This window comes from Ovis aries, chromosome 6 (assembly GCF_016772045.2).
Source record: "Ovis aries strain OAR_USU_Benz2616 breed Rambouillet chromosome 6, ARS-UI_Ramb_v3.0, whole genome shotgun sequence".
Classification (NCBI taxonomy): Eukaryota; Metazoa; Chordata; class Mammalia; order Artiodactyla; family Bovidae; genus Ovis; species Ovis aries.
Window position 1 is genome coordinate 85193960 of NC_056059.1, and position 26622 is coordinate 85220581.

At 37.5% G+C, this 26622-nt stretch overlaps 1 protein-coding gene across 2 annotated transcripts in view; it reads right to left on the reverse strand.

Annotated features, from left to right (window-relative positions):
- The window catches only part of LOC114115345 (UDP-glucuronosyltransferase 2B18-like), a 31265-nt gene continuing 4643 nt past the window's right edge, over positions 1-26622 (reverse strand). For both annotated transcript variants that reach the window (XM_042251472.2, XM_042251471.1), the window contains 4 exons: positions 19716-19847; positions 14120-14207; positions 13038-13257; positions 1-660 (listed from right to left, as the gene is read on the reverse strand). In XM_042251472.2, the coding sequence (XP_042107406.1) occupies positions 381-660; positions 13038-13257; positions 14120-14207; positions 19716-19847 (720 nt within the window). In that variant the 3' untranslated portion in view covers positions 1-380. The remainder of the gene's footprint in view (positions 661-13037; positions 13258-14119; positions 14208-19715; positions 19848-26622) is intronic.

The window sequence follows — 26622 nt, forward strand, 5'->3', positions numbered from 1 at the left end:
TATGGATACTGTGAATAGACTTTTATTGCTCTGGTTTCTACACCCAACATGTGAAAAACAGTTAAATTCAACCACATCTTTTTAGTATACTTTTGCATTAAAATAATAAATTTCAATACATACCCACATCATTTTATGGAGGAGTTCTACTTATGAGGCAGAACTGCTAGAGCAGCAGTACCCAAACTTTTAGGCCCCAGGAACCAGTTTCGTGGAAGACCATTTTCCATGGACTGGGATAGGAAGCAATGGTTTTGGGACGATTCAAGCACATTACATGTATTGCACACTTTATTTCTATTATTGCATCAGCTCCACCTCAGATCATCAGGCATTCGATCTCAGAGGTTGGGGACACCTGCGCTGAGTCTCAGATACAGCTAGTCTCTTTTCCCCTTCTTTCCTGTTTTAGCAAACTTCCAGCAACAAAATAGACAACACTTTGTGATGACAAATATGGCAGTTGCCACACAGGCCAGCAGGAACCCAATGACATCCAGAGAGTGGTACTGGAACCAGGTGAGGTCATGGAGAGCTGGCCGCAAGTGCTTGGCTCCTTTGTGGCGCATGACAAACTCGATCCAGAAGACTGCTCTGTCCAAGGGCTTCATAGGCTGATCATGTTGAATGGCTGATAATCTCATCACATTCTCTTTGTAGCTGAAGGAAAATCAAACAGTTATCATTTATGGAATGAGCTATAATAGATAAAAATGTGAAAATTCCTTGCAGATGGTAACAGAGTGCAACACAGAGTGGAAGAAAAACAGATAATTGTCTCCGAGGTGATTATTGAGATATTAGCTTATGGGCTAGGATTTCTTAAATGCACAGTTTTCAAGCTACAAAAGAAAAGAAAGAAAATGGGAGAGAACAAGATTGTGTATTCTAAAGAATGGAACAAGCTGTCCCAAAGGGAAAGAAAAGAAAAGAAATTCGTAATATGTTTGTCCAAAGTTTGAATTATCTCATAAAGAATTGTTAATAGACCTGGTAGATGTATTTCAAAATGTTATAATCTAGATATAGCAGGTAAATCAGGGATGAGGTTTGGAGACATGTCCAGACAGGGCTGGTCTTACATTAGTGAAGTGGTGGTTGAGAGTGTGGAAGTAGATTGACTCAGTTTGATTCCTGACTCTTACTTTGTTGGCTGCTTTTTAATTTTTCTGTTCCTCTGATTGTTTTTAAGAAAATTAATTTTACTAACATTTTACTAACATTTTTAAAACATTTTTATTTTTTAAACTTTTAATTTTACTTTGGAGGGCTCAATTATGATAGAATCTGTTTCTCAGTTTTTTCATTGTTATATGAAATGGCTAGGAATAGTATCTAATTATTTTGAGAATATTGTATTGATTCTTAGAGGCATTCCTAGCATGCAGTAGACACTCAGTGAATGCTTACTAGTACTGTTGTTCTGGTTCTTGTATTGTTGTTCTGGTTCTTTGTCAGGAGCCTTCTGGAGAAGGCTCAACATTTCACTCTCAGGCATTGCAGACACACTTGTTTCTATTACTGAAATAATGGCAGACTAATAGCCAAGAAGGAAGAATAAAGAGATATAGCTCATGAACCTTAAATCACAAAGTGCTATAACATGGCAGTGTGGTAATAACAATGGAAGTAACTTTTCTCCCTTTACTGTCAAAAACACAGGAGGAGCACTGGGTTTTTGCAAAGACTGCAGTAATCCTGGAAATATATATTTAATACAAGAGGAATAGACTACAATAAAGAAGTTACTTAAAATGTGTAAAGTAACACTGTTTTACTAAATACAACATGTAGCATATCATGAACATTCAGTATATTTTCATTTTTGACACCAACATTACATTATTAAAAATTAAAAAGGCATACAAATATACTAGAGATATGTACATTTACATAAAAACAGCAAAAGAAAGATTTGCTTCTTTCAAAAAAAGAAGAAAAGTGCTTTTTATGCTGCTCACTTATGACAATAGCTGTGCTAAAATTAAATTTAAATAACACTGCTTATAAAACACAATGCATTTTGCTGCCATTACTGGCACATTCTCAAAATGCTTCCTTCACAAAGTCATTATGACAAAATGGGGAATATATACATCATATTTGTGATATTAATATAATTGTGTCATTGAAATTCATGTATATCCTGAAGTGATTTGGAAATTAATTATTTCTGTTTTCAGAAAATGTGTTTTTTAAATAGGGATATCCCAACATAACTACCTATTCCAAATAAGACAAAAATGAGCACGAATCAAAGAGCTCTGAATATGCTTACATTTATAAGGTGTATCTACGTAGTTGTAATTGAGAAAATTAGAAAATTCTAGTTGTTTACCATGTATGAATGATGGGATCAAATATTATTACAGACTAGCAGATACAGAGAACAATCTATTGGACACCATATTTGGGGCAGTAGAAACACACAGGTGGGGGAGTAGGAGGCAAAATTACTGGGAATCACATAAGCTCAAGGAGGTGTTATACAACACTGGAAATTTAACCACTATTTGGTAATTAGTGTAAATTGAAAATAAGCTGTAAAAATTGTGTAACATTTTTTACAAAAAGGAATATCCCAACATATGGGATTCCCTGTTGGCTCAGATGTAAAGAATTGGCCTGCAATGCAGAGACCTGGTTTGATCCCTGGGTCAGCAAGATCCTCTGGAGAGGGGAGTGGCTACCTACTCCCATGTTCTTGCCTGGAAAATTCCATGGGCTGAGGATTGGTGGGATACAGTCTATGGGGTCCCAAAGAGTCAAATACAATTGAGAAATCAACACTTTCACTTTTTCATATTAACATATTCTTCCCAAGTCAATTATGTTTAGATTTTATAATTCTTCCAAACAAGACAAAATGACCACAGTAAAAAAATTAAAAAAACAAAACAAAACAAAAATATACCCACATTTATAAATAGGATATACATATTTGAAACTGGGTAGTTAGAAAATTATAGCTGTTTATCATTTATCAGAGATGGAGTCAAAATATTAGCATAGAAAACTTGGAAAATAGTAAATGTAATTGGAATTTGAAATGGATTATATCATGGTGGTTTACTGAAAATAAACTATCTTTTAAGAGTTTAAAATATTTGTGGCGGTCCTAAGATGGTGGAGGAATAGGATGGGAAGACCACTTTCTCCCTCACAAATTCCTCAAAAGAACATTTCAATGCCGAGCAAACTCCACGAAAGAACTTCTGTAGGCTGGCAGAGGACATCAGGCAAGCAGAAAAGCAGACCATTGTCTTCAAAAACAGGTAGGAAAAAATATAAAAGATGAAAAAGGAGACAAAGGAGGTGGGGAAGGAGCTCTGTCCTGGGAAGGGAAGCCCATCCCGGGAAGGGAATTTTAAGAAGAGGGGTTTCCAAACACCAGGAAAGACTCTCCCTGCCGAGTCTGTGGTGAGCCTTGGAAACACAGAGGGCAACATAACAGGAAGGGAAAAATAAATAAATAATTAAAACCAAGAGATTACAAGCCCACCAGTAACTCCCCCAGGGGAAAAGCAGCACAGACGCCTGCATCCGCCACTAGGAAGTGGGGGCAGGGCAGAGAAGCGCGTCACGGGCTGCAGTGCTTTGTAAGAATCGGGCAGGAACACCCCACTCGCAACCAGAACGATCTAACTTGGGCTAGCAAACCAGACTGTGGGATAGCTACCACGCGAAAAGCTCAAACATAAGACAGCACCAGGACCGAGCACAGAACAAAGGACGGAATGGAAAAAGCTGGCTGCACACCATCCCCTGCCGGGGACAGGCAGCCAGAGCCGTAAGGGCTGGAAAGTGGCAATTGCAGACCCAGAGAGACTTCACTTGCCAAACTGCAAGCAGGCTTCTTTGCTACAACTTCTGGGGGTGCTTGACAGTCACCATCTGCCTCACAAGGGGCGCCAGCAGTCCACCCAGAAAACTGAGCAGCAGAGGCAGAAAAGGCGACAAGTCGCAGTGATTGCGCTCTCCAAACTCCTGAGCTACTCGCACCCGGGAAGGGCACAAAATGCAGTCCCAACCGAATCTGTGCCTCTGAGGGCTACCTGAGCACGGAACCAGAGCGGCTTAGACTGGGGAAGTGCACGCAGCCTAGGACCGGCCCTAGAAGGTTCCTGGCTGAGCATTGTAGAGACAGAGCGGTTTGTACGCCATGAGAAGGGACAGGTCCAGCGGGGCTGAGACACTGTGTGCACACGACAGCGCTATTTGTTTGCAGCATCCCCACCTCCCCACAGCACGACCGAACTAGGGAGCCTAAAAAACCAGCAAACAGAAGAAGCTAAACAGACGGAACCGCCTTGGAAGTGACCCCACACTGCCCACAACATCAGAGAAGGGCTAGATATATTTTTACTATTTTTAAAATCATTCCTTTTTTTTTTCTAACTTTTTTTTTATAGTTGTCTTCTATTTCTCCTCTAATTTTTATTTCTATAACCTATTATTACTATTTAAAAAAATGACTCTTTTTTTTTTTTTTTAAGGCAAACACCATATATAGTCTTTGGGTGGTTGTTGGTGTTGTTTTTTTTTTTTAAAATAATTCTTGTGCCTTTTTTTAATCTTTCCTTTTTTTTCCTTTTTTCCTTTTTCATTCTGCTTCTTTTCTTTAATATTGTATTTTTGAAAATCCTACCTCTACTCTAGATTTTTAATCTTTGCTCTTTGGTTTTTGTTGTCAATTTTGTACATTTAAAAACCCAAACTTCACTACCCAATTTCACCTGAGACCGAGATTACTGGCTTGACCACTCTCTCCTCCTTTGGACTCTCCTTTTTCTCCACCAGGTGGCCTCTGTCTCTTTTCTCCCCCATCTCTTCTCTATCCAACTCTGTGAATCCCTGTGTGTTCCAGATGGTGGAGAACACCTAAGGAACTGGTTACTGGAAGGATTTGTCTCTCTCCTTCTCATTCCTCTCTCTTATCCTCCTGGCCACCTCTATCTACTTCCTCCCTCTCCTCTTCCCTGTATAACTCTGTAAATACATCTGAGCGGTAAAGACTATGGAACGCACATAAGGAAGTGACTACTGGCTAGCTTGCTCTCTCCTCTTTTGATCTCACCGCATCTCATTCCAGTCACCTCTAACTACCTCCTCCCTCTTCTCTTCTTGTCACTCAGTGAACCTCTCTGGGTGTCCCTCAATGTGGAGAAACTTTTCATCTTTAACCTAGATGTTTTATCATCGGTGCTATATAGATGGAGAAGTCTAGAGGCTACTGTAAAAATAAAACAGAAAACCAGAAACAGGAGGCTTAAGTCCAAAGCCTGAAAACATCAGAGAACTCCTGAATTCAGGGAACATTAAGCAACAGGAGCTCATCAAATGCCTCCATACCTACACTGAAACCAAGCTCCACCCAAGGACCAACAAGTTCCAGAACAAAACATACCACGCAAATTCTCAAGCAATACAGGAACACACACCTGAGCTTCAATATACAGGCAGTTCAAAGTTACTCCAAAACCTTTGACGTCTCATAACCCATTACTGGTCACTCCACTGCAGTCCAGAAAGAAGAAACCCAGCTCCACCCACCAGAACTCCAACACAAGCCTCCCTATCCAGGAAACCTAGACAAGCCACTGATGCAACTCCACCCACAGTGAGGAAGCTCCATAATAAAGAGAACTCCACAAATTCCCAGAATACAAAAAGGCCACCCCAAACGCAGCAATATAACCATGATGAAGAGACAGAGGAATACTCAGCAGGTAAAGGAACAGGAGAGTTGCCCACCAAACCAAACCAAAGAGGAAGAGGTAGGGAATCTACCTGAGAAAGAATTCTGAATATTGATAGTGAAAATGATCCAAAATCTTGAAATCAAAATGGAATCACAGAGAAATAGCCTAGAGACAAGGATTGAGAAAATGCAAGAAAGGTTTAACAAGGACCTAGAAGAAATAAAAAAGAGTCAATATACAATGAATAATGCAATAAACGAGATCAGAAACACTCTGGAGGCAACAAATAGCAGAATAACGGAGGCAGAAGATAGGATTAGTGAAATAGAAGATAGAATGGTAGAAATAAATGAATCAGAGAGGAAACAAGAAAAATGAATGAAAAGAAACGAGGACAATCTCAGAGACCTCCAGGACAATATGAAACGCTCCAACATTCGAATTATAGGAGTTCCAGAAGAAGAAGACAAAAAGAAAGACCATGAGAAAATCCTTGAGGAGATAATAGTTGAAAACTTCCCTAAAATGGGGAAGGAAATAATCACCCAAGTCCAAGAAACCCAGAGAGTTCCAAATAGGATAAACCCAAGGCGAAACACCCCAGGACACATATTAATCAAATTAACAAAGATCAAACACAAAGAATAAATATTAAAAGCAGCAAGGGAAAAACAATTAATAACACACAAGGGGATTCCCATAAGGATAACAGCTGATTTTTCAATAGAAACTCTTCAGGCCAGGAGGGAATGGCAAGACATACTTAAAGTGATGAAAGAAAATAACCTACAGCCCAGATTACTGTACCCAGCAAGGATCTCATTCAAATACGAAGGAGAAATCAGAAGCTTTACAGACAAGCAAAAGCTGAGAGAATTCAGCACCACCAAACCAGCTCTCCAACAAATTCTAAAGGATATTCTCTAGACAGGAAACACAAAAGGGTGTATAAACCCGAACCCAAAACAATAAAGTAAATGGTAACGGGATCATACTTATCAATAATTACCTTAAACGTAAATGGGTTCAATGTCCCAACCAAATGGCAAAGACTGGCCGAATGGATACAAAAACAAGACCCCTCTGTATGCTGCTTACAAGAGACCCACCTCAAAACAAGGGATACATACAGACTGAAAGTGAAGGGCTGGAAAAAGATGTACCATGCAAATAGAGACCAACAGAAAGCAGGAGTGGCAATACTCATATCCGATAAAATAGACTTTAAAACAAAGGCTGTGAAAAGAGACAAAGAAGGCCACTACATAATGATCAAAGGATCAATCCAAGAAGAAGATATAACAATTGTAAATATATATGCACCCAATATAGGAGCACCGCAGTATGTAAGACAAACGCTAACAAGTATGAAAGGGGAAATCAACAATAACACAATAATAGTGGGAGACTTTAATATCCCACTCACACCTATGGACAGATAAACTAAACAGAAAATTAACAAAGAAACACAAACTTTAAATGATACATTAGACCAGTTAGACCTAATTGATATCTAAAGACATTTCACCCCAAAACAATGAATTTCACCTTTTACTCAAGTGCTCATGGAACATTCTCCAGGATAGATCACATCCTGGGCCATAAATCTAAACTTGAAAAATTCAAAAAAATCGAAATCATTCCAAGCATCTTTTCTGACCATAATGCATTAAGATTAGATCTCAATTACAGCAGAAAAACTATTAAAAATTCCAGCATATGGAGGTTGAACAACACACATCTGAATAACCAACAAATCACAGAAGAAATCAAAAAGAAATCAAAATATGCATAGAAATTAATGGAAATGAAAACACAACAACCCAAAACCTGTGGGACACTATAAAAGCAGTGCTAAGAGGAAAGTTCATAGCAATACAGGCATACCTCAAGAAACAAGAAAAAAGTCAAATAAATAACCTACCTCTACACCTAAAGCAACTAGAAAAGGAAGAATTGGAGAACCCCAGAGTTAGTAGAAGGAAAGAAATCTTAAAAATTAGGGCAGAAATAAATGCAAAAGAAACAAAAGAGACCAGAGCAAAAATCAACAAAGCCAATCAAAAAGCTGGTTCTTTGAAAGGATAAATAAAATTGACAAACCATTAGCCAGACTCATCAAGAAGCAAAGAGAGAAAAATCAAATCAATAAAATTAGAAATGAAAATGGAGAGATCACAACAGACAACACAGAAATACAAAGGATCATAAGAGGCTACTATCAGCAGTTATACACCAATAAAATGGACAACGTGGAAGAAATGGACAAATTCTTAGAAAAGCACAATTTTCCAAAACTGAACCAGAAAGAAATAGAAAATCTTAACAGACCCATCACAAGCACAGAAATTGAAACTGTAATCAGAAATCTTCCAGCAAACAAAAGCCCAGGTCCAGACGGCTTCACAGCTGAATTCTACCAAAAATTTCGAGAAGAGCTAACACCTATCCTACTCCAACTCTTCCAGAAAATTGCAGAGGAAGGTAAACTTCCAAACTCATTCTATGAGGCCACCATCACCCTAATACCAAAACCTGACAAAGATACTACAAAAAAAGAAAACTACAGGCCAATATCACTGACGAACATAGATGCAAAAATCCTCAACAAAATTCAAGCAATCAGAATCCAACAACACATTGAAAAGATCATACACCATGACCAAGTACGCTTTATCCCAGGGATGCAAGGATTCTTCAATATCCACAAATCAATCAATGTAATTCACCACATTAACAAATTGAAAAATAAAAGCCATATGATTATCTCAATAGATGCAGAGAAGGCCTTTGACAAAATTCAACATCCATTTATGATAAAAACTCTCCAGAAAGCAGGAATAGAAGGAACATACCTCAACATAATAAAAGCTATCTATGACAAACCCACAGCAAACATTATCCTCAATGGTGAAAAATTGGAAGCATTTCCCCTAAAGTCAGGAACAAGACAAGGGTGCCCAATTTCACCGCTACTATTCAACATAGTTCTGGAAGTATTGGCCACAGCAATCAGAGCAGAAAAAGAAATAAAAGGAATCCGAACTGGAAAAGAAGAAGTAAAACTTTCACTGTTTGCAGATGACATGATCCTCTACATAGAAAACCCTAAAGACTCCACCAGAAAAATTACTAGAGCTAATCAATGAATATAGTAAAGTTGCAGGATATAAAATCAACACATAGAAATCCCTTGCATTCCTATACACTAAGAATGAGAAAGTAGAAAAAGAAAGTAAGGAAACATTCCATTCACCATTGCAACGAAAAGAATAAAATACTTAGGAATATATCTACCTAAAGAAACTAAAGACCTATATATAGAAAACTATAAAACACTGATGAAAGAAATCAAACAGGACACTAATAGATGGAGAAATATACCATGTTCATGGATCGGAAGAATCAATATAGTGAAAATGAGTATACGACCCAAAGCAATTTACAAATTCAATGCAATCCCTGTCAAGCTACCAGCCACATTTTTCACAGAACTAGAACAAATAATTTCAAGATTTGTATGGAAATACAAAAAACCTTGAATAGCCAAGCAATCTTGAGAAAGAAGAATGGAACTGGAGGAAACAACTTGCCTGACTTCAGGCTCTACTACAAAGCCACAGTCATCAAGACAGTATGGTACTGGCACAAAGACAGACACATAGATCAATGGAACAAAATAGCAAGCTCAGAGATAAATCCACACACATATGGACACCTTATCTTTGACAAAGGAGGCAAGAATATACAATGGAGTAAAGACAATCTCTTTAACAAGTGGTGCTGGGAAAACTGGTCAACCACTTGTAAAAGAATGAAACTAGATCACTTTCTAACACCGTACACAAAAATAAACTCAAAATGGATTAAAGATCTAAACGTAAGATCAGAAACTATAAAAGTCCTAGAGAAGAATATAGGCAAAACACTCTCCGACATAAATCACAGCAGGATCCTCTACGATCCACCTCTCAGAATTCTGGAAATAAAAGCAAAAATAAACAAATGGGATCTAATTAAAATAAAAAGCTTCTGCACAACAAAGGAAAATATAAGCAAGATGAAAAGACAGCCTTCTGAATGGGAGAAAATAATAGCAAATGAAGCAACTGACAAACAACTAATCTCAAAAATATACAAGCAACTTATGCAGCTCAACTCCAGAAAAATAAACAACCCAATCAAAAAATGGGCCAAAGAACTAAATAGACATTTCTCCAAAGAAGACATACGGATGGCTAACAAACACATGAAAAGATGCTCAACATCACTCATTATTAGAGAAATGCAAATCAAAACCACAATGAGGTACCACTTCACACCAGTCAGAATGGCTGCGATACAAAAATCTGCAAGCAATAAACGCTGGAGAGGGTGTGGAGAAAAGGGAACCCTCCTACACTGTTGGTGGGAATGCAAACTAGTACAGCCACTATGGAGAACAGTGTGGAGATTCCTTAAAAAATTGCAAATAGAACTACCTTATGACCCAGCAATCCCACTTCTGGGCATACACACTGAGGAAACCAGAATTGAAAGAGACACATGTACCCCAATGTTCATCGCAGCACTGTTTATAATAGCCAGGACATGGAAACAACCTAGATGTCCATCAGCAGATGAATGGATAAGAAAGCTGTGGTACATATACACAATGGAGTATTACTCAGCCGTTAAAAAGAATTCATTTGAATCAGTTCTGATGAGATGGATGAAACTGGAGCCAATTATACAGAGTGAAGTAAGCCAGAAAGAAAAACACCAATACAGTGTACTAACACATATATATGGAATTTAGGAAGATGGCAATGACGACCCTGTATGCAAGACAGGAAAAAAGACACAGATGTGTATAATGGACTTTTGGACTCAGAGGGAGAGGGAGAGGGTGGGATGATTTGGGAGAATGGGAATTCTAACATGTATACTATCATGTAAGAATTGAATCGCCAGTCCATGTCTGACATAGGGTGCAGCATGCTTGGGGCGGGTGCATGGGGATGACCCAGAGAGATGTTGTGGGGAGGGAGGTGGGAGGGGCGGTCATGCTTGGGATGGCATGTAAGAATTAAAGATTTTAAAATTAAAAAAATAAATAAATTAATTTAAAAAAAGAAACTAAAGACCTATATATAGAAAACTATAAAACCCTGATGAAAGAAATCAAAGAGGACACTAATAGATGGAGAAATATACCATGTTCATAGAGTGGAAGAATCAATATAGTGAAAATGAGCATACTACCCAAAGCAATTTACAAACTCAATGCAATCTCTATCAAGCTACCAGCCACATTTTTCACAGAACTAGAACAAATCATTTCAAGATTTGTATGGAAATACAAAAAACCTCAAATAGCCAAAGCAATCCTGAGAAAGAATGGAACTGGAGGAATCAACTTGCCTGACTTCAGGCTCTACTACAAAGCCACAGTCATCAAGACAGCATGGTACTGGCACAAAGGCAGAAATATAGATCAATGGTAGAAAATAGAAAGTCCAGAGATAAATCCACACACATATGGACACCTTATCTTTGACAAAGGAGGCAAGAATATACAATGGAGTAAAGACAATCTCTTTAACAAGTGGTGCTGGGAAAACTGGTCAAGCACTTGTAAAAGAATGAAACTAGATCACTTTCTAACACCATACACAAAAATAAACTCAAAATGGATTAAAGATCTAAATGTAAGACCAGAAACAATAAAACTCCTAGAGGAGAATATAGGCAAAACACTCTCAGACATAAATCACAGCAGAATCCCCTATGATCCACCTCCCAGAATACTGGAAATAAAAGCAAAAATAAACAAATCGGATCTAATTAAAATTAAAAGCTTCTGCACAACAAAGGAAAATATAAGCAAGGTGAAAAGACAGCCTTCTGAATGGGAGAAAATAATAGCAAATGAAGCAACTGACAAACAACTAATCTCAAAAATATACAAGCAACTCCTGCAGCTCAATTCCAGAAAAATAAACAACCCAATCAAAAAATGGGCCAAAGAACTAAATAGACATTTCTCCAAAGAAGACATACGGATGGCTAACAAACACATGAAAAGATGCTCAACATCACTCATTATTAGAGAAGTGCAAATCAAAACCACAATGAGGTACCACTTCACACCAGTCAGAATGTCTGGGATCCAAAAATCTGCAAACAATAAATGCTGGAGAGGGTGTGGAGAAAGGGAACCCTCCTACACTGTTGGTGGGAATGCAAACTAGTACATCCACTATGGAGAACAGTGTGGAGATTCCTTAAAAAATTGCAAATGGAACTGCCTTATGACCCAGCACTCCCACTGCTGGGCATACACACCGAGGAAACCAGAATTGAAAGAGACACATGTACCCCAATGTTCATCGCAGCACTGTTTATAATAGCCAGGACATGGAAACAACCTAGATGTCCATCAGCAGATGAATGGATAAGAAAGCTGGGGTACATATACACAATGGAGTATTACTGAGCCATTAAAAAGAATACATTTGAATTAGTTCTGATGAGATGGATGAAACTGGAGCCGATTGTACAGAGTGAAGTAAGCCAGAAAGAAAAACACCAGTACAGTATACTAACACATATATATGGAATTTAGGAAGATGGCAATGACGACCCTGTATGCAAGACAGGAAAAAAGACACAGATGTGTATAACAGACTTTTGGACTCAGAGGGAGAGGGAGAGGGTGGGATGATTTGGGAGAATGGCATTGTAACATGTGTACTGTCATGTAAGAATCGAATCGCCAGTCTATGTCCAAAGCAGGATACAGCATGCTTGGGGATGGTGCATGGTGATGACCTAGAGAGATGTTATGGGGAGGGAGGTGGGAGAGGGGTTCATGTTTGGGAATGCATGTATACCAGTGGTGGATTCATGTCAATGTATGGCAAAACCAATACAGTATTGTAAAGTAAAATAAAGTAAAAATTAAAAAAAAAATTTGACAAGTTCATACGCTGAAAGAGTAAAGTGGGCAGATGAGTATCCATATTGTTCATGGTTGCCTACAATAACTTTGTTCTTAATGCTTCTCAATCCATTAGAATTTCAATGGTTCTTCTTATTCTAATGATTTAGTTTTCAAAATTTCTCCACTATCTTTAAAACGCTGACAAACCTTTTCCATAAAACCATGAAAAAAACTTAATGTGACATTCACAACCCGTTATTTTTGTCTGTTTTCAAAACATTGAGCAAATCTTACACCTCATTGTGCTTATGTGGAGACTCATGGCTGCCTCCCTCGCCTTCAGATGCGAACTTCCCTAGAAAGATTGGCTAGTAAAGAAAAAAAAAATATATATATATATATATACTCACGAAGGATTATTAATGACTTCCTTCAGTGCATCGAGCAAATCTCTTGTTGACATTGTTTCCAAGTCCAACCTGACAGCTGTTCCCTTGGATTTCATTCGAGCGATGTTATCAGCTTGATCAGCAAACAAAGGAGTGCCCACCATAGGGATCCCATGATAGATGGCCTCATAAACACCATTACTTCCACCATGAGTTATAAAGGCTTTGGTTTTTGGATGGCCTAGGATTGAGTGAATTTCAGGAAGATTATTAATTATAACAGAGTAAAATGAGAAATGGGTATTATAAGGCACTGGAAGAAGCAGTATCTTTCAGATAACATTATTATGTATATTGAAAGTGCTTTTAACTTGCTTTCAGAACTCAGGGAAGAAACAGCTATGTCTGCTGAAGGGGTAAATGAAGATTTTGTGAAAGAAGTGCTGAGTCACTTGAACATCACAAATGAATCCAGGATTGGCAGGTGAACAACTTGAAGGACCATTCTGGGTGAAAGAAACCACATGTGCAAAGAAAGAGGAGGGCATGCCAGAATTTATTCACCTAAAGATATAGTGAAGTCATTTAGTTTGATAGGAATGGTGTCAGGGGAAAAGAAGGATAATGGTAGTGGCACTGGAACCAGAGGAAGGAAAAGCTAAATTTTATCATGAAGTGTGTTATTGCTTCACAAAAATGATTGTGTGTTTTTTTTTAATAGGAAATTGAGAGTCATTGGTAATGGCAGAATAGTTCGTCTTTTTAGTAGCATATAACATACCTCTACAGAATGGAAATGATAAGTATAAGGAAAGAATTCAGAGACAGAACAACAATCCAGGAAATCATTGAAAAGTTCACTGTGAGAAGTAATTACAGCTGAAGTAAAGATTCTGGCTGTGAGGGATGTGACTATGTAGAATAAACTGACAACTATTATGTGTTCTCCTTTTTTTTCTCATAGCAAAGAAAATTATAATAAAGTAGTCAAGTTTTCCTTTTCAGTGTTTTAATAATTGCTTTGTAAGTGTGTTTCCTGTTGAAGCACTCTCACTCTGCTCAGCTGTTACTCATGTTTTCATATTTGTTGTGACAAGTCTCACCAAGAAGGTCATTCTGGGGAAGCCATTTATACAACCGGGTGTTGGGTCCTAAGTTATCTGGTTTTTTGCCATCATATCTCCATAGCACCTGTTAAAAGTAAAGGAAATACTTTATTTTATGAGTTGAACTTCAAAGTTATACTAATACTTTCTAAATTGACTAAGATACATATAATTACATGCCTTCCAGATGACATGTAAGGAAATGAAGACATATGAAGTAATGGTAACTAGTAATACAAAGACATAAATAGGAATACCTATGTTTGATGTATTAATTATGTTCACATGATGGCAGAGACAGTGAGATTTTCAATGAACAATTCAAATATTAAAAGAAAAAAAACTGCTTTGTTGTTGCTTTACAGTCACTAAGTTGTGTCCAACTCTTTGCACTCCATGGAGTGCAGCATGCTCGGCTTCCCTGTCCTTCACTATCTCTCAGAAGTTGCTCATATTCATATGCATTGATTCGGTGTTGCTATCCAAGCAACACATCCTCTGTCACTCCCTTTCCCTCCTGCCCTTAATCTTTCTCAGCATCAAGGTCTTTTTCAATGAGTCATCTCTTTGCATCAGGTGGCCAAGGGTATTGGAGCTTCAGCTCTAGCATCAGTCCTTCCAATGAATATTCAAAGTTAATTAAGTTAGGATCGACCAGTTTGATCCTGCTGTCCAGGGGACTCTCAAGAGTCTTCTCCAACACCACAATTCAAAAGCATCAATTTTTTGGCACTCAGCCTTCTTTATGGTCCAACTCTCACATCCATACATGACTACTAAAAAACCATAGCTTTGACTATATGGACTTGTCCAGGAAAGTGCTGTCTTTGCTTTTTAATGCACTGTCTAGACTAGTCATAGCTTTTCTTTCATGGATAAGTGGTTTTATTTCTAATACAATAAGTCAGTGGCAGATTGCACATAAGCTACATATTCATTTGCTTTCTTTATATGCTAGTGCTCATTTTCAAAAGTCAGTATTCACTGATTTATTTTTGACTGCTATAAAAGAGTTTACTTATATCAAGTAGTTAAAATGGGAAATTATTTTATTAGAATTTTACACGTTTTGATTACAAAGAAGAAAATGTATGCAGTCAATCACCTAAGATAAATATTTTGGCTTATTTATAATTTATTAATCCCCTTCATAGATCACAGCCTTGTCATGGTAAAGTGGCTTGTGTAACTCAATGAAGCTATGAGCCATGCTCTGCACGGCTACCCAAGGGCAGATGGGTCATAGCAGAGTGTTCTGACAAACTGTGGTCCACTGGAGGAGGGAATGGACAACTACTCCAGTATTTGTGCCATAAGAACCACATGAACAGTATGGAAAGACAAAATATATGACACTGGAAGATGAGTTCTCCAGGTCAGAAGGTATCCAATATGCTGTTGAGGATGAGTGGAGGGCAATTACTAATAGTTCCAGAAAGAATGAAGTGACTGGGCCAATGAAGAAATGATGCTTAGTTGTGGATGTGTCTGGTGGTGAAAGTCTGATGCTGTAAATAACATAGGATCCTGGAATGTGAGGCCAATGAAATCAAGGTAGGTGGACATGGTCAAGCAGGATATGGCAAGAGTAAATATCAACATCTTAGGAATCCATGAACTAAAATGGTCAAGTTCAATGAATTTAATTCAGATGACCATTATATCTACTACTGTGGTTAAGAATCCCTTAGAAGAAATGGAGTAGCCTCACAGTTAACAAAAAGGTCTGAAATGCAGTGCTTGGGTGCAATCTCAAAAACCACAGAATGATCTTGGTTCATTTCCAAGGTAAACCATTCAACATCACAGCAATCCAAGTCTGTGCCCCAATCACTAATGCTGAAGAAGTTGATGTTGATTGATTTCAGTAAGACCTACAAGACCTTCTAGAATTAACAGTAAAAAAAAAAAAAAAAGAAGAAGAAGTCTTTTCATCAAGGGGATAGGAATGTAAAAGTAAGAAGTCAAGAGACACCTAGGATAAGAGGCAAGTTTGGCCTTGTAGTACTAAAAGAAGCAGGCAAAAGCTAACAGACTTTAGTTAAGAGAACACACTGGTCATAGTAAACATCTTTTTCCAACAACTGATGACTCTATACATGGACATCACCAGATGGTCAATACTGAAATCAGATTAATTATATTCTTTACAGCCAAAGATAGACGCTCTATACAGTCAGCAAAACAAGACCTGGAGTGACTGTGGTTCCGATCATGAGCACCTGAGTGCAAAATTCAGATTTGAATTAAAGAAAGACTTAAATTGAAAGCGGGGAAAACCGCTAAGCCATTCAGGTAGAACAGAAATCAAGTCCCATATAATTACACAGTGGAGGTGATGAATAGATTTAAGGGAGTATATCTGATATACAGAGTGCCTGAAGAACTGTGGATAGAGGTGTGTAACATTGTACAGGAGACAGCGAATGAAACCATCCCAAAGAAAAGGAAATGCCAGAAGGCAAAATGGTTATCTGAGGAGGCTTTATAAATAGTTGAGAAAAGAAAGGAAGTGAAAGCCAAGGGGGAAAGGAAAAGAAAGATATACTCAACTGAATGCAGAATTGCAGAGGATAGATAGGAGAGGTAAGAAGGACTTCAATGAACAATGCAAAGAAATAGAGAAATCAATGGGATGTGAAAGACTAGAGATCTCTTCAAGTAAATTAGAGATCCCAAGGGATCATTTCATGCAAAGATGGGCACAATAAAGGACAGAAATGGTATGGACCTAACAGAAGCAGAAGACATTAAGAAGACGTGGCAAGAATACACAGAAGAACTATACAAAAGAGGTCTTAGTAACCTGGATAACCATGATGGTGTGGTCATTCATCTAGAGCCACACATCTTGGAGTGTGAAGAAAATGGGACCCTGGGAAGTATTACTGAGAAGAAAGCTAGTGGAATTTCAGCTGAAATATTTCAAATCCTAAAAGATGATACCGTTGAAGTGCTGCTCTCAATATGCCAGCAAATTTGGAAAACATAACAGTGGCCACAGGACTGGGAAAGGTCAGTTTTCATTCCAAACCCAAGGATGGGTAATGCCAAAGAATGTTCAAAGTACTGTAAAATTATGTTCCTTTCACATGCTAGCAAGGTAATACTCAAAAATCATTTATCTCGGCCTGAGCAGACATGAACCAAGAACTTCCAGATGTGCAATCTGGGTTTAGAAAAGGCAGAGGAACCACAGATCAAATTGCCATCATTCATTAGATCATAGACAAAGCAAGAGAATTCCAGAAAAATATCTACTTCTGCTTCACTGACTATGTTAACCTTTGACTGTATGGATCACAACAAACTGTGGAAAATTCTTAAAGAGCTGGGAATACCAGACCACCTTAACTGTCTCCTGAGAAACTTGTATGCAGGTGAAGAAGCAACAGTTAGAACCAGACATGAAACAACAGACTGGTTCAATGGGGAAAGGAGTACACAAAAGCTGTGTATTGTCACTCTGCTTACTTAACTTACATATGCACAGTGCCTCATGTAAAATACTGGGCTCACAAGCTGGAATCAAGCTTGCTGGGAGAAATATCAATAACCTCAGATATGTAGAGGACATCACCCATATGGCAGAAAGTGAAGAGGAACTAAAAAGCCTCTTGATGAAGTGAAAGAGGTGAGTGAATAAGTTGGCTTAAAGCTCAATATTCAGAAAACGAAGATCATGGCATCTGGTCCCATCACTTCATGGGAAATAGATGGGGAAACAGTGGAAACAGTGTCAGACTTTATTTTTTTGAGCTCCAGAATCACTGCAGATGGTGACTGCAGCCATGACATTAAAAGACGCTTACTCCTTGGAAGGAAAGTTATGACCAACCTAGATAGCATATTCAAAAGCAGAGACATTACTTTGCCAACAAAAGTCCATCTAGTCAAGGCTATGGTTTTCCAGTAGTCATGTATGGATGTGAGAGTTGGACTGTGAAGAAGGCTGAGCGCCGAAGAATTGATGCTTTTGAACTGTGGTGATGGAGAAGACCCTAGAGAGTCCCTTGGACTGCAAGGAGAGCCAACCAGTCCATTCTGAAGGACATCAGCCCTGGATGTTCATTGGAAGGACTGATGCTATAGCTGAAACTCCAGTACCTTGGCCACCTCATGTGAAGAGTTGACTCATTGGAAAAGACTCTGATGCTGGGAGGGATTGGGGGCAGGAGGAGAAGGGGACGACAGAGGATGAGATGGCTGGATGATATCACCGGCTCCAGGGACATGAGTTTTAGTGAACTCTGGGAGTTGGTGATGGACAGGGAGGCCTGGCGTGCTGCAATTCATGGGGTCGCAAGGAGTCAGACACGACTGAGTGACTGAACTGACCTGAAAGAGACTCTTGATGTTGGTGAAAGAGGAAAGTGAAAAAGCTGTCTTAAAACTCCACATTCAAAACAATACGTTCATGACATCTGGTCCCATCACTTCATGGCAAATATATGGGGAAAATGTGGAAGCTGTGACATATTTTATTTTCTTGGGCTCGAAAAGCATTGTGGATGGTGACTATAGCCATGAAATGAAAAGACACTTGCTTCTTGAAAGAAAAGCTATGACAAATCTAGACAGAATATTAAAAGCAGAGACATCATTCTACCAAAAGAGGTCCATATAATCAAAGCTATATTTTTTTTCCAGTAATCATGTATGGACATGAGAGTTGGATAGTAAAGAAGGTTAGGTAAGGTAAGATAAGGTGAAGTCACTCAGTCATGTCCTACTCTTTGCGGCCCCACAGACTGTGGTCTACCAGGCTCCTGTATCCATGGGATTTTCCAGGCAAGAGTACTGGAGTGGGTTGCCATTTCCTTCTCCAGAGGATCTTCCTGACCCAGGGGTCGAACCCAGGTCTCCTGCATTGTAGGCATACGCTTTACCATCTGAGCCACACAAGAAGTCCTTAAAGAAGGTTAAGCGCTAAAGAGTAATGCTTTTGAATTGTGGTGCTGGAGAAGATTCTTGAGAATCCCTTGGACTGCAAGGACATCAAACCAGTCATTCCTAATGGAAGCCAATCTTGAATATTCATTGGAAGTACTGATGCGGAAGCTCCAATACTCTGGCCACCTGGTAACTGTTTGGAAAGATCTTGATCTGGGAAAGGTTGAAGGCAAAAGGAGAAGGGCTGGCAGAGGATGACATGGTTAGATAGCATCACTAAATCAATGGACATGAATCGTGGCAAACCCTGGGTAATAGTGAAGGACAGGGGAGCCCAGCATGCTGTAGTCCATGGGATTGCAATGATTCAGACGACTTAATGACTAAGCAACAACAGCATAATTTTTTAGTAATGTTAATTAGTGCTACCGAAGAAGTATGTTCTCTTAACTTACAAATTATTAAGCCCTACTTCCAAAAACAATGAAAAGTGGAATTGTTTGACTTGAATCAATATTGCATGACTACATTTATTGTTAAAATTTAACTCCCGAGAGCATCTGTATGTGTGCTGTGTGCTCAGAAGTCCTTCAAAGAAAAGGAACAAGTGACAAAGTGATAGGAAATGTCTAAAATCATCTCTTTACAGAGTTTCACAGACTTATTAAAGAGTTGTCCATGATTAAGTTATTGTATCTACCTTTTGTGGAATTTGAGCGAAGGCTGATGCAATCACCTCGGCTCTGTCTTCTGACATGTTACTGACCATTGACCCCAAAGAAAACACCACAATTCCATTTTCGCCAGAGCTCTGCACAAACTCTTCCATTTCCTGTGAAAAAAGAATTTGCCCTATCACAAAACAGCAGCAACATAGCATACATTATTGAAGGGATTGCTGCAAGCAAAAAAGAGAGAAAATCAGAAATTGTCTCGAGATTAGAGATTTCTTACAAAAATATTGTGGTAAGATACACATGGCATAAAATTTACTTTCTTAATTGTTCCTAAGTATATAGTATAGTAGTGTTAAGTATACTCACATTGTGCAACCAATCTCCAGATCTTTTTCATCCGACAAAACTGGAAGTCTATGACCATTACGAAACTCTACTTTCCTCTTTCTCTAGCCTTTGGCAAGTTTCATTCTACTTTGTTTCTACAAATGAGATCAGTCTGGATACTTCTTATAAGTTGAATTGTAGAGTATTTGTCTTTTTCTGACTAGTTATTTTCACTTAATGTAAGGTTCATTCATGTTGTGACATGTGTCAGAATTTCCTTTTAAAGGTGAGTAATATTACATTGTTTGTATATATGATATTTGTTTATTGCTTCCTCTGTTGATGGACATTTGGGTTGCTTAAACCTCTTGGCTCCTGTGAATAGAGCTTTCATGAATATGTTGTACAGATATCTCATTGGGATCCTAATTTCAATTATTTTGAATATAAATCCAGAAAAGGAATTGCTGAGCTCTATGTGTAGACAGGTTTTATATTAGAAAGTACACATTACTCTTATCACATACTATACAGTTAGCTAAGAGAGTGATTTCCCTCCCTCACCCACCCCACTCTCCCAATTCTCTTGAACATATTAACTTCACATCTTGGACTTTGGTCAGTTGTACTAATAAATATTTCACACTATAAAATCATTAAAAATTTTTTGAGGGACTTTATATTATTTTTTATATTTTTTAAAAAATTTTTTATCCTTGAGATCCTGGGGAATGAATGGGTGATATGAGGTCCATTTCTGCCATTATATATATTTGTGCAAATGTGTTTCTGTATAAGCAGGAAATAAGATAGAGCCAGTACTAGTAGTGACAAGGAGATACTATTAAACTATATTATCCTCAGACTCTTCATTAGTCTTGATGTTAATTATTAACATAGATTCTTGGAAGGAAGTTACTTGCCAGATTCAACTCCCTTTGGTTCTTTGTTATTATAATTCTGCTAACTCATTTATTTATTCCAGACAGACTTTTTGAGAATGATTTACGTTATTCATTAATATTTCTTTTCCTGACTATGAGCACTATGAAAAAAAATATGATCTGAATCAATTTATGGCATTCATTCAGCTCTGTAATCCTATTCTTCATCTTAGACTTTGTCATAATTTGCAAACTCTGTCTAAAATACTAACTACTGACTTGAAGAGTCAAGTATTATAGTTTGGGAGTTCTATGAAATAGTTCTGTGAGTTCTATTTATAATCCAAATTTACACTTGTATAGTTACTTATTTGAGAGACCATATTGCTTTGTTTCTTTACATATGATGCCTTTGTCCTGAGCTTGCATAATTAATGTCACAGATGGATGTGTTATGCCTAACTGCAGTGAAGGACATTCAACTTGACTTCAATGAGTCCTCCTGGGAGCACCTGCTCCACAGAGGCGAAGGTGCCCAGGGCTTTCTGCAGCACAGGTCTGGTCAGCTTTTGAGTAATTCAGTTCTATCTAAATAAGGCTCCAGGTGAATCCGTATTTGCCTGGATTTTTTTCTGAATTATTTGGCTTTGTGGTCCTGATCCTTTCTGATTAAAAAAAAAGTTACTTTCTATATTAGAATAATTCCAAATGTTGAATGACAACCCACCCCAATATTCCTGTCTGGGAAAACCCATTGACAGAGGAGACTAGCTGGCTATAGTTCACAGGGTCACGAAGAGTCAGACATGACTGAGCATGTATGCATATTCACTGTTCTGCACCTTAGATCTCTAGTATTGATTTTCTAAGAAATGCAAATTTGTATCCTTAAACAACATTTCTCCTGCTCTTCCAACTCTCAGTCCTGGAAACTACCATATTACTCTCTTATTACAAGTTTGATATTTTTAGATTTCATATACAAGTGATTTCTTATAGTATTTGTGCTCTGTTTTTTCAAAAAGATAAACAAAACTGAAAACCTTTAGTTAGACTAATCAAGAAAAAAAGTGACTCAAATAAATAAGATTAGAAATGAAATGGAGACATTCCAACTAATACTGAAAAATTACATAGGATCCTGTGACTACCATGTATAATCATAAGCTAAGAAATTATTAATCCATATATGAGAAGAATGGAAAACTCCTTAAAAACAGAACCTACCAAGAATGAATCAGGAAGATGGAGAAAATCTGAACAGCCCTAATAAGTAAAGAAATTGAATTGGTAATCAAAAACCTATCAACACACAAAAGGCCCAGGGCCTGATGGCTTCACTGATGTATTCTATGAAATATCATAGAATAATTAATGCTAGTTCTTCAAAAAATCTTAGAAATTAAAGAGGAGGGTAGGAACATTTCCAAAGTCATCCTACAAGGTCATCACCATGATCATGATACCAAATAGATAAGCACATTGCAAGAAGATAAAACTAAAGTTAATATCCAGATTGAGTATTGTTGCAAAAATTCTCAACAAAATATCAATCAACAAGCCAAATTCAAGAGGACATTAAAAGAATACATTTGAACCAGTTCTGATGAGATGGATGAAACTGGAGCCGATTATACAGAGTGAAGTAAGCCAGAAAGAAAAACACCAATACAGTATACTAACGCATATATATGGAATTTAGAAAGATGGCAATGATGACCCTGTATGCAAGACAGCAAAAAAGACACAGATGTGTATAGCAGACTTCTGGACTCAGAGGGAGAGGGAGAGGGTGGGATTGTTTGGGAGAATGGCATTGAAACATGTATACTATCATGTAAGAATCAAATCACCAGTCTATGTCCAATGCAGTTTACAGCATGCTTGGGGCTGGTGCACGGGGATGACCCAGAGGGATGTTGTGGGGAGGGCGGTGGGAGGGGGGTTCATGTTTGGGATGGCATGTACACCCGTGGTGGATTCCTGTCAATGTATGGCAAAACCAATACAGTATTGTAAACTAAAATAAAGTAAAAATAAAAATTAAAAAAAAAACAAAATTAAAAGACTTTTAAAAAATAAGTAAAATGAAGGGATTATTACTCTGAAAAGAAAAAGAATTATATAGTAAGATCATGTGAGATTTATCTCTGTGATGCAAGGATAAATAGAATGAAAAATAAAATAACTTGACTATCTCAATAGATGTCCAAAAAACTTTTGACAAGATATGACATTCTTTCATGATAAACCCCTCAACGTATAGGGTATAGAAGGAACATATCTCAATGTAATAAAGAACATATATGACAAACCCAAAGCTAACATTATACTCAACAGTGAACACTTGAAAGCTTTTTCTCTAATCAGAAACAAAACAAGGATGCCTACTCCCACTATATAGAATTCAGTTTCCTTACTGTGTACTAATAATGAAACATCTGGAAAAAACTATCCCATTCACAATAGCATCAAAAGGAAGAAAATAGCTAGAAATAAATTTAATCACTGACGTGAAAGATCTGTACAGTGATAACTATAAGAAATTGTAGAAATAGAAGAAAACACAAATAAATGGAAAGTCATCATATGACATGGACCAGAAGACTAATACTGCAAAAATGTTGACATTACCAAAAGCCCAAAGGATCACACCTTGAAATTTCATATTTACCACAAAGTTTCAATATTTCAAATAGTGTACTGGCCCCCAAATAGACACATAGACCATGGAACAGCATACAGGGTTCAACTAATAGTCAACAAGGGAGCAACAAGGGAGACAAAAACACCAATTGTGGAAATGTTAGTCACTTCTTTCTTTTCTGAGAAAACTGGATAAACTATGAAAAAAACAAAAAACCAGACCACTCATGAAAACAACTCAAAATGTATCAGTGTATCAATGACTTAAACACAAGACCAGATACCATAACATCCCTAAAAGAAAATATAAGGTTAGGAACTCCTTGACACTCGTCTGGAAAATGATGTTTTTGTATAGGACATCTAGACCACAACAAAAGGGAAAAATCACAAGTGGGGCTACATCAAGCTTAAAAGCTTCTGCACAGCAAAAGAAATAATCAACAAGACGAAAATGTGATCTACAGAGTGGAAGAAAAGTTTTGTAACCACATATTGAATGAGGGGTTAAGATTCAGAATATATGCACAACTCACACAACAAAATTCAATTAAAGAATGGGCAGATGAACAAAATAGACCCTTTACAAAGAAGATTTCCAAATGGTCACCAGGTATAGGAAAAGATACTCAACATCAGTAATCATCAGGGAAATGTATTTCAAAATCACAATCAGATATTACCTCCCCCCTATTAGAAAGTCTATAACCAAGAAGAGAAAAGTGTTGTGAGAATGTGGAGAAAAGTGAATGCTTGTACACTCTCAGTGGGAATGTAAATTGGTTTAACCCTTATGGAACATACATTGAAGGTTCCTAAAACAGTTAAAGATAGATCTATTGTATGATCCAGCAATTCTACTTCTGGATATAGAGTCAAAGGAAATAAAAACCGGATATAGAAGAGGTATATGGGCTCCATGTTGACTGCAGCATTATTCACAATTAGCCGAGGAAAAAACTTAAGTGCCCACCAATGGATGAATTATTTAAAGAAGTTTCATAGATACACACAGACATGCACACACACACACACGGAGACACATGTGCTCAGAATGAAATGTTATTCACCCACGAGAAAGAAGGAAATCCTGCCATTTTGGACAATATGGGTGGACTTTGAAGACATTATGCTAAAACGTGTGCTGTCATTTTAATCTTTATTCTCTTCCTATAATCAAATAATCCACTATGATATATATCCGAAAAGTTGTAATCCTAGCTTATGCCTTTTCAATGTTCAAGAAAACTGTGATCTTATTATATTTGTTATTTTCCAAGTAAATATTTTATTGTATCTCATTTTTATTGTATCTCCTTTAATATATTTTATTGTATCTGATTTAGTATAATTTACCATTTCCTAGTGGCTCAGATGGTAAAGAATGTGCCTGGAGTGCAGGAAACCAGGATTTGATCTCTGGGTCAGGAAGATCCCCTGGAGAAGGGAATGGCTGCCTACGCCAGTATTCTTGCCTGGAGAATCCCATGGACAGAGGAGCCTGGTGGGCTACAGTCCGTAGTGTCACAAAACGTCACATATGACTGAAGTGACTTAGCAGCAGCAGCATTTAATATAAAGATTTTAAATGTCAGGAATTTTTAAGGTTTTGGTTATCAGATGAAGAAGATGAAATATTAAAGTATTTTTGTAAGTTTTAAGGCTTTTCACCACAGCACTAGCTAAAATAAATGCCCATTTCCAACAACAGAAATGAATGTACATATAACTGTATGTTTTTATTCCCAACCCAGAGATTTATTTAAATTTTTTTAAAGTAAATCATCCTGATTCATGTCAATGTATGGCAAAACCCACCACAATAATGTAAAGTAATTATCCTCCAATTAAATTAATTTAAAATAAAGAAAAAAATGAGTTAATGTGATATCTCTGTGAATACTGTACTCTAGCTTTCACTCATTATTGTCTATATCTAGCAATAATCTGCTAAATGGTCTCTTCCTACTCTTTACCATTTACAATCCAACCCAGTGACGACATCTTGCTTTTTATTTTTAATAATATATGACTATCTCTTTCTCAGGGTTTTTGTCATAGCTCAGTCAGTAAAGAGTCTGCCGGCAATGCAGGAGACCTGGGTTGGATTCCCAGGTTGGGAAAATCCTCTGGAGAAGGAAATGGCAACCCGCTCCAGTATTCACACTTGGAGAATCCCATGGACAGAGGAGCCTGGCAGTCCGTAGTCCATGTGATGGCAAGAGTCGGACACAACTTAGAGACCAAACCACTGCCATCACCTCTTTCTTTCTTAATCCTTTCAATATTCTTCCCAATGCCCCTACTAGATGTTTCCAATCTTTACAATTATCTGTTTCCAACTTACCTCTATAGCATCATCTTCTTTATTCAGCCTTTTCCTATCTAGACTAAACTTGGACTTTTTGGCAACTGTCATTACTACTCCAACTACCTTTCTTTTATATCTTCTTCCAACTGAGCTACGAGAGAAGTCCATATCTTCTTCCACCCCTGCCCTATTCCTCTGTTTATTCCTGAGCATCCTTCAGATCTCATAATTGTCTGTGAATCAGAGATACATTATATGATTCATGCTGAATATTTCTTTAGCACTCTGGTCTTTCCATCTTATACCATTTTTTACAACTTGATTGTGTTCTGTCATTTCAGGTGGACTGTCAGGTGGTAGAAACTGTGCCTACACCATTTGCCTATATTAGCACTCACTTCTGGAATATGCTATATACAAAATTATCCTGTAATAATTATAATACAATTATAATGTAACATATTATAGTGAGATGAGGTGTTTGGGTGGCATCACCAGGTGATAATATCACTATTATTTTATTTATATGAAATATATATTTTTATATAGAACTATGTGTCCTTTAATGAATGATGCTTCTCTATGTGTGAATAATGAAATTGCAATTTAATTGATGTATTATCAAAGTGTCCCATGTACTCTAGTTTATTCTGTAATGATAATGAAATTCAGATAGATGTGCTGATACAGAAATATATCACTTTCTAGGTGAAAGTTCACTTTATCCAGGTTCCCATATCTGACTACCTGTAATCAAACATT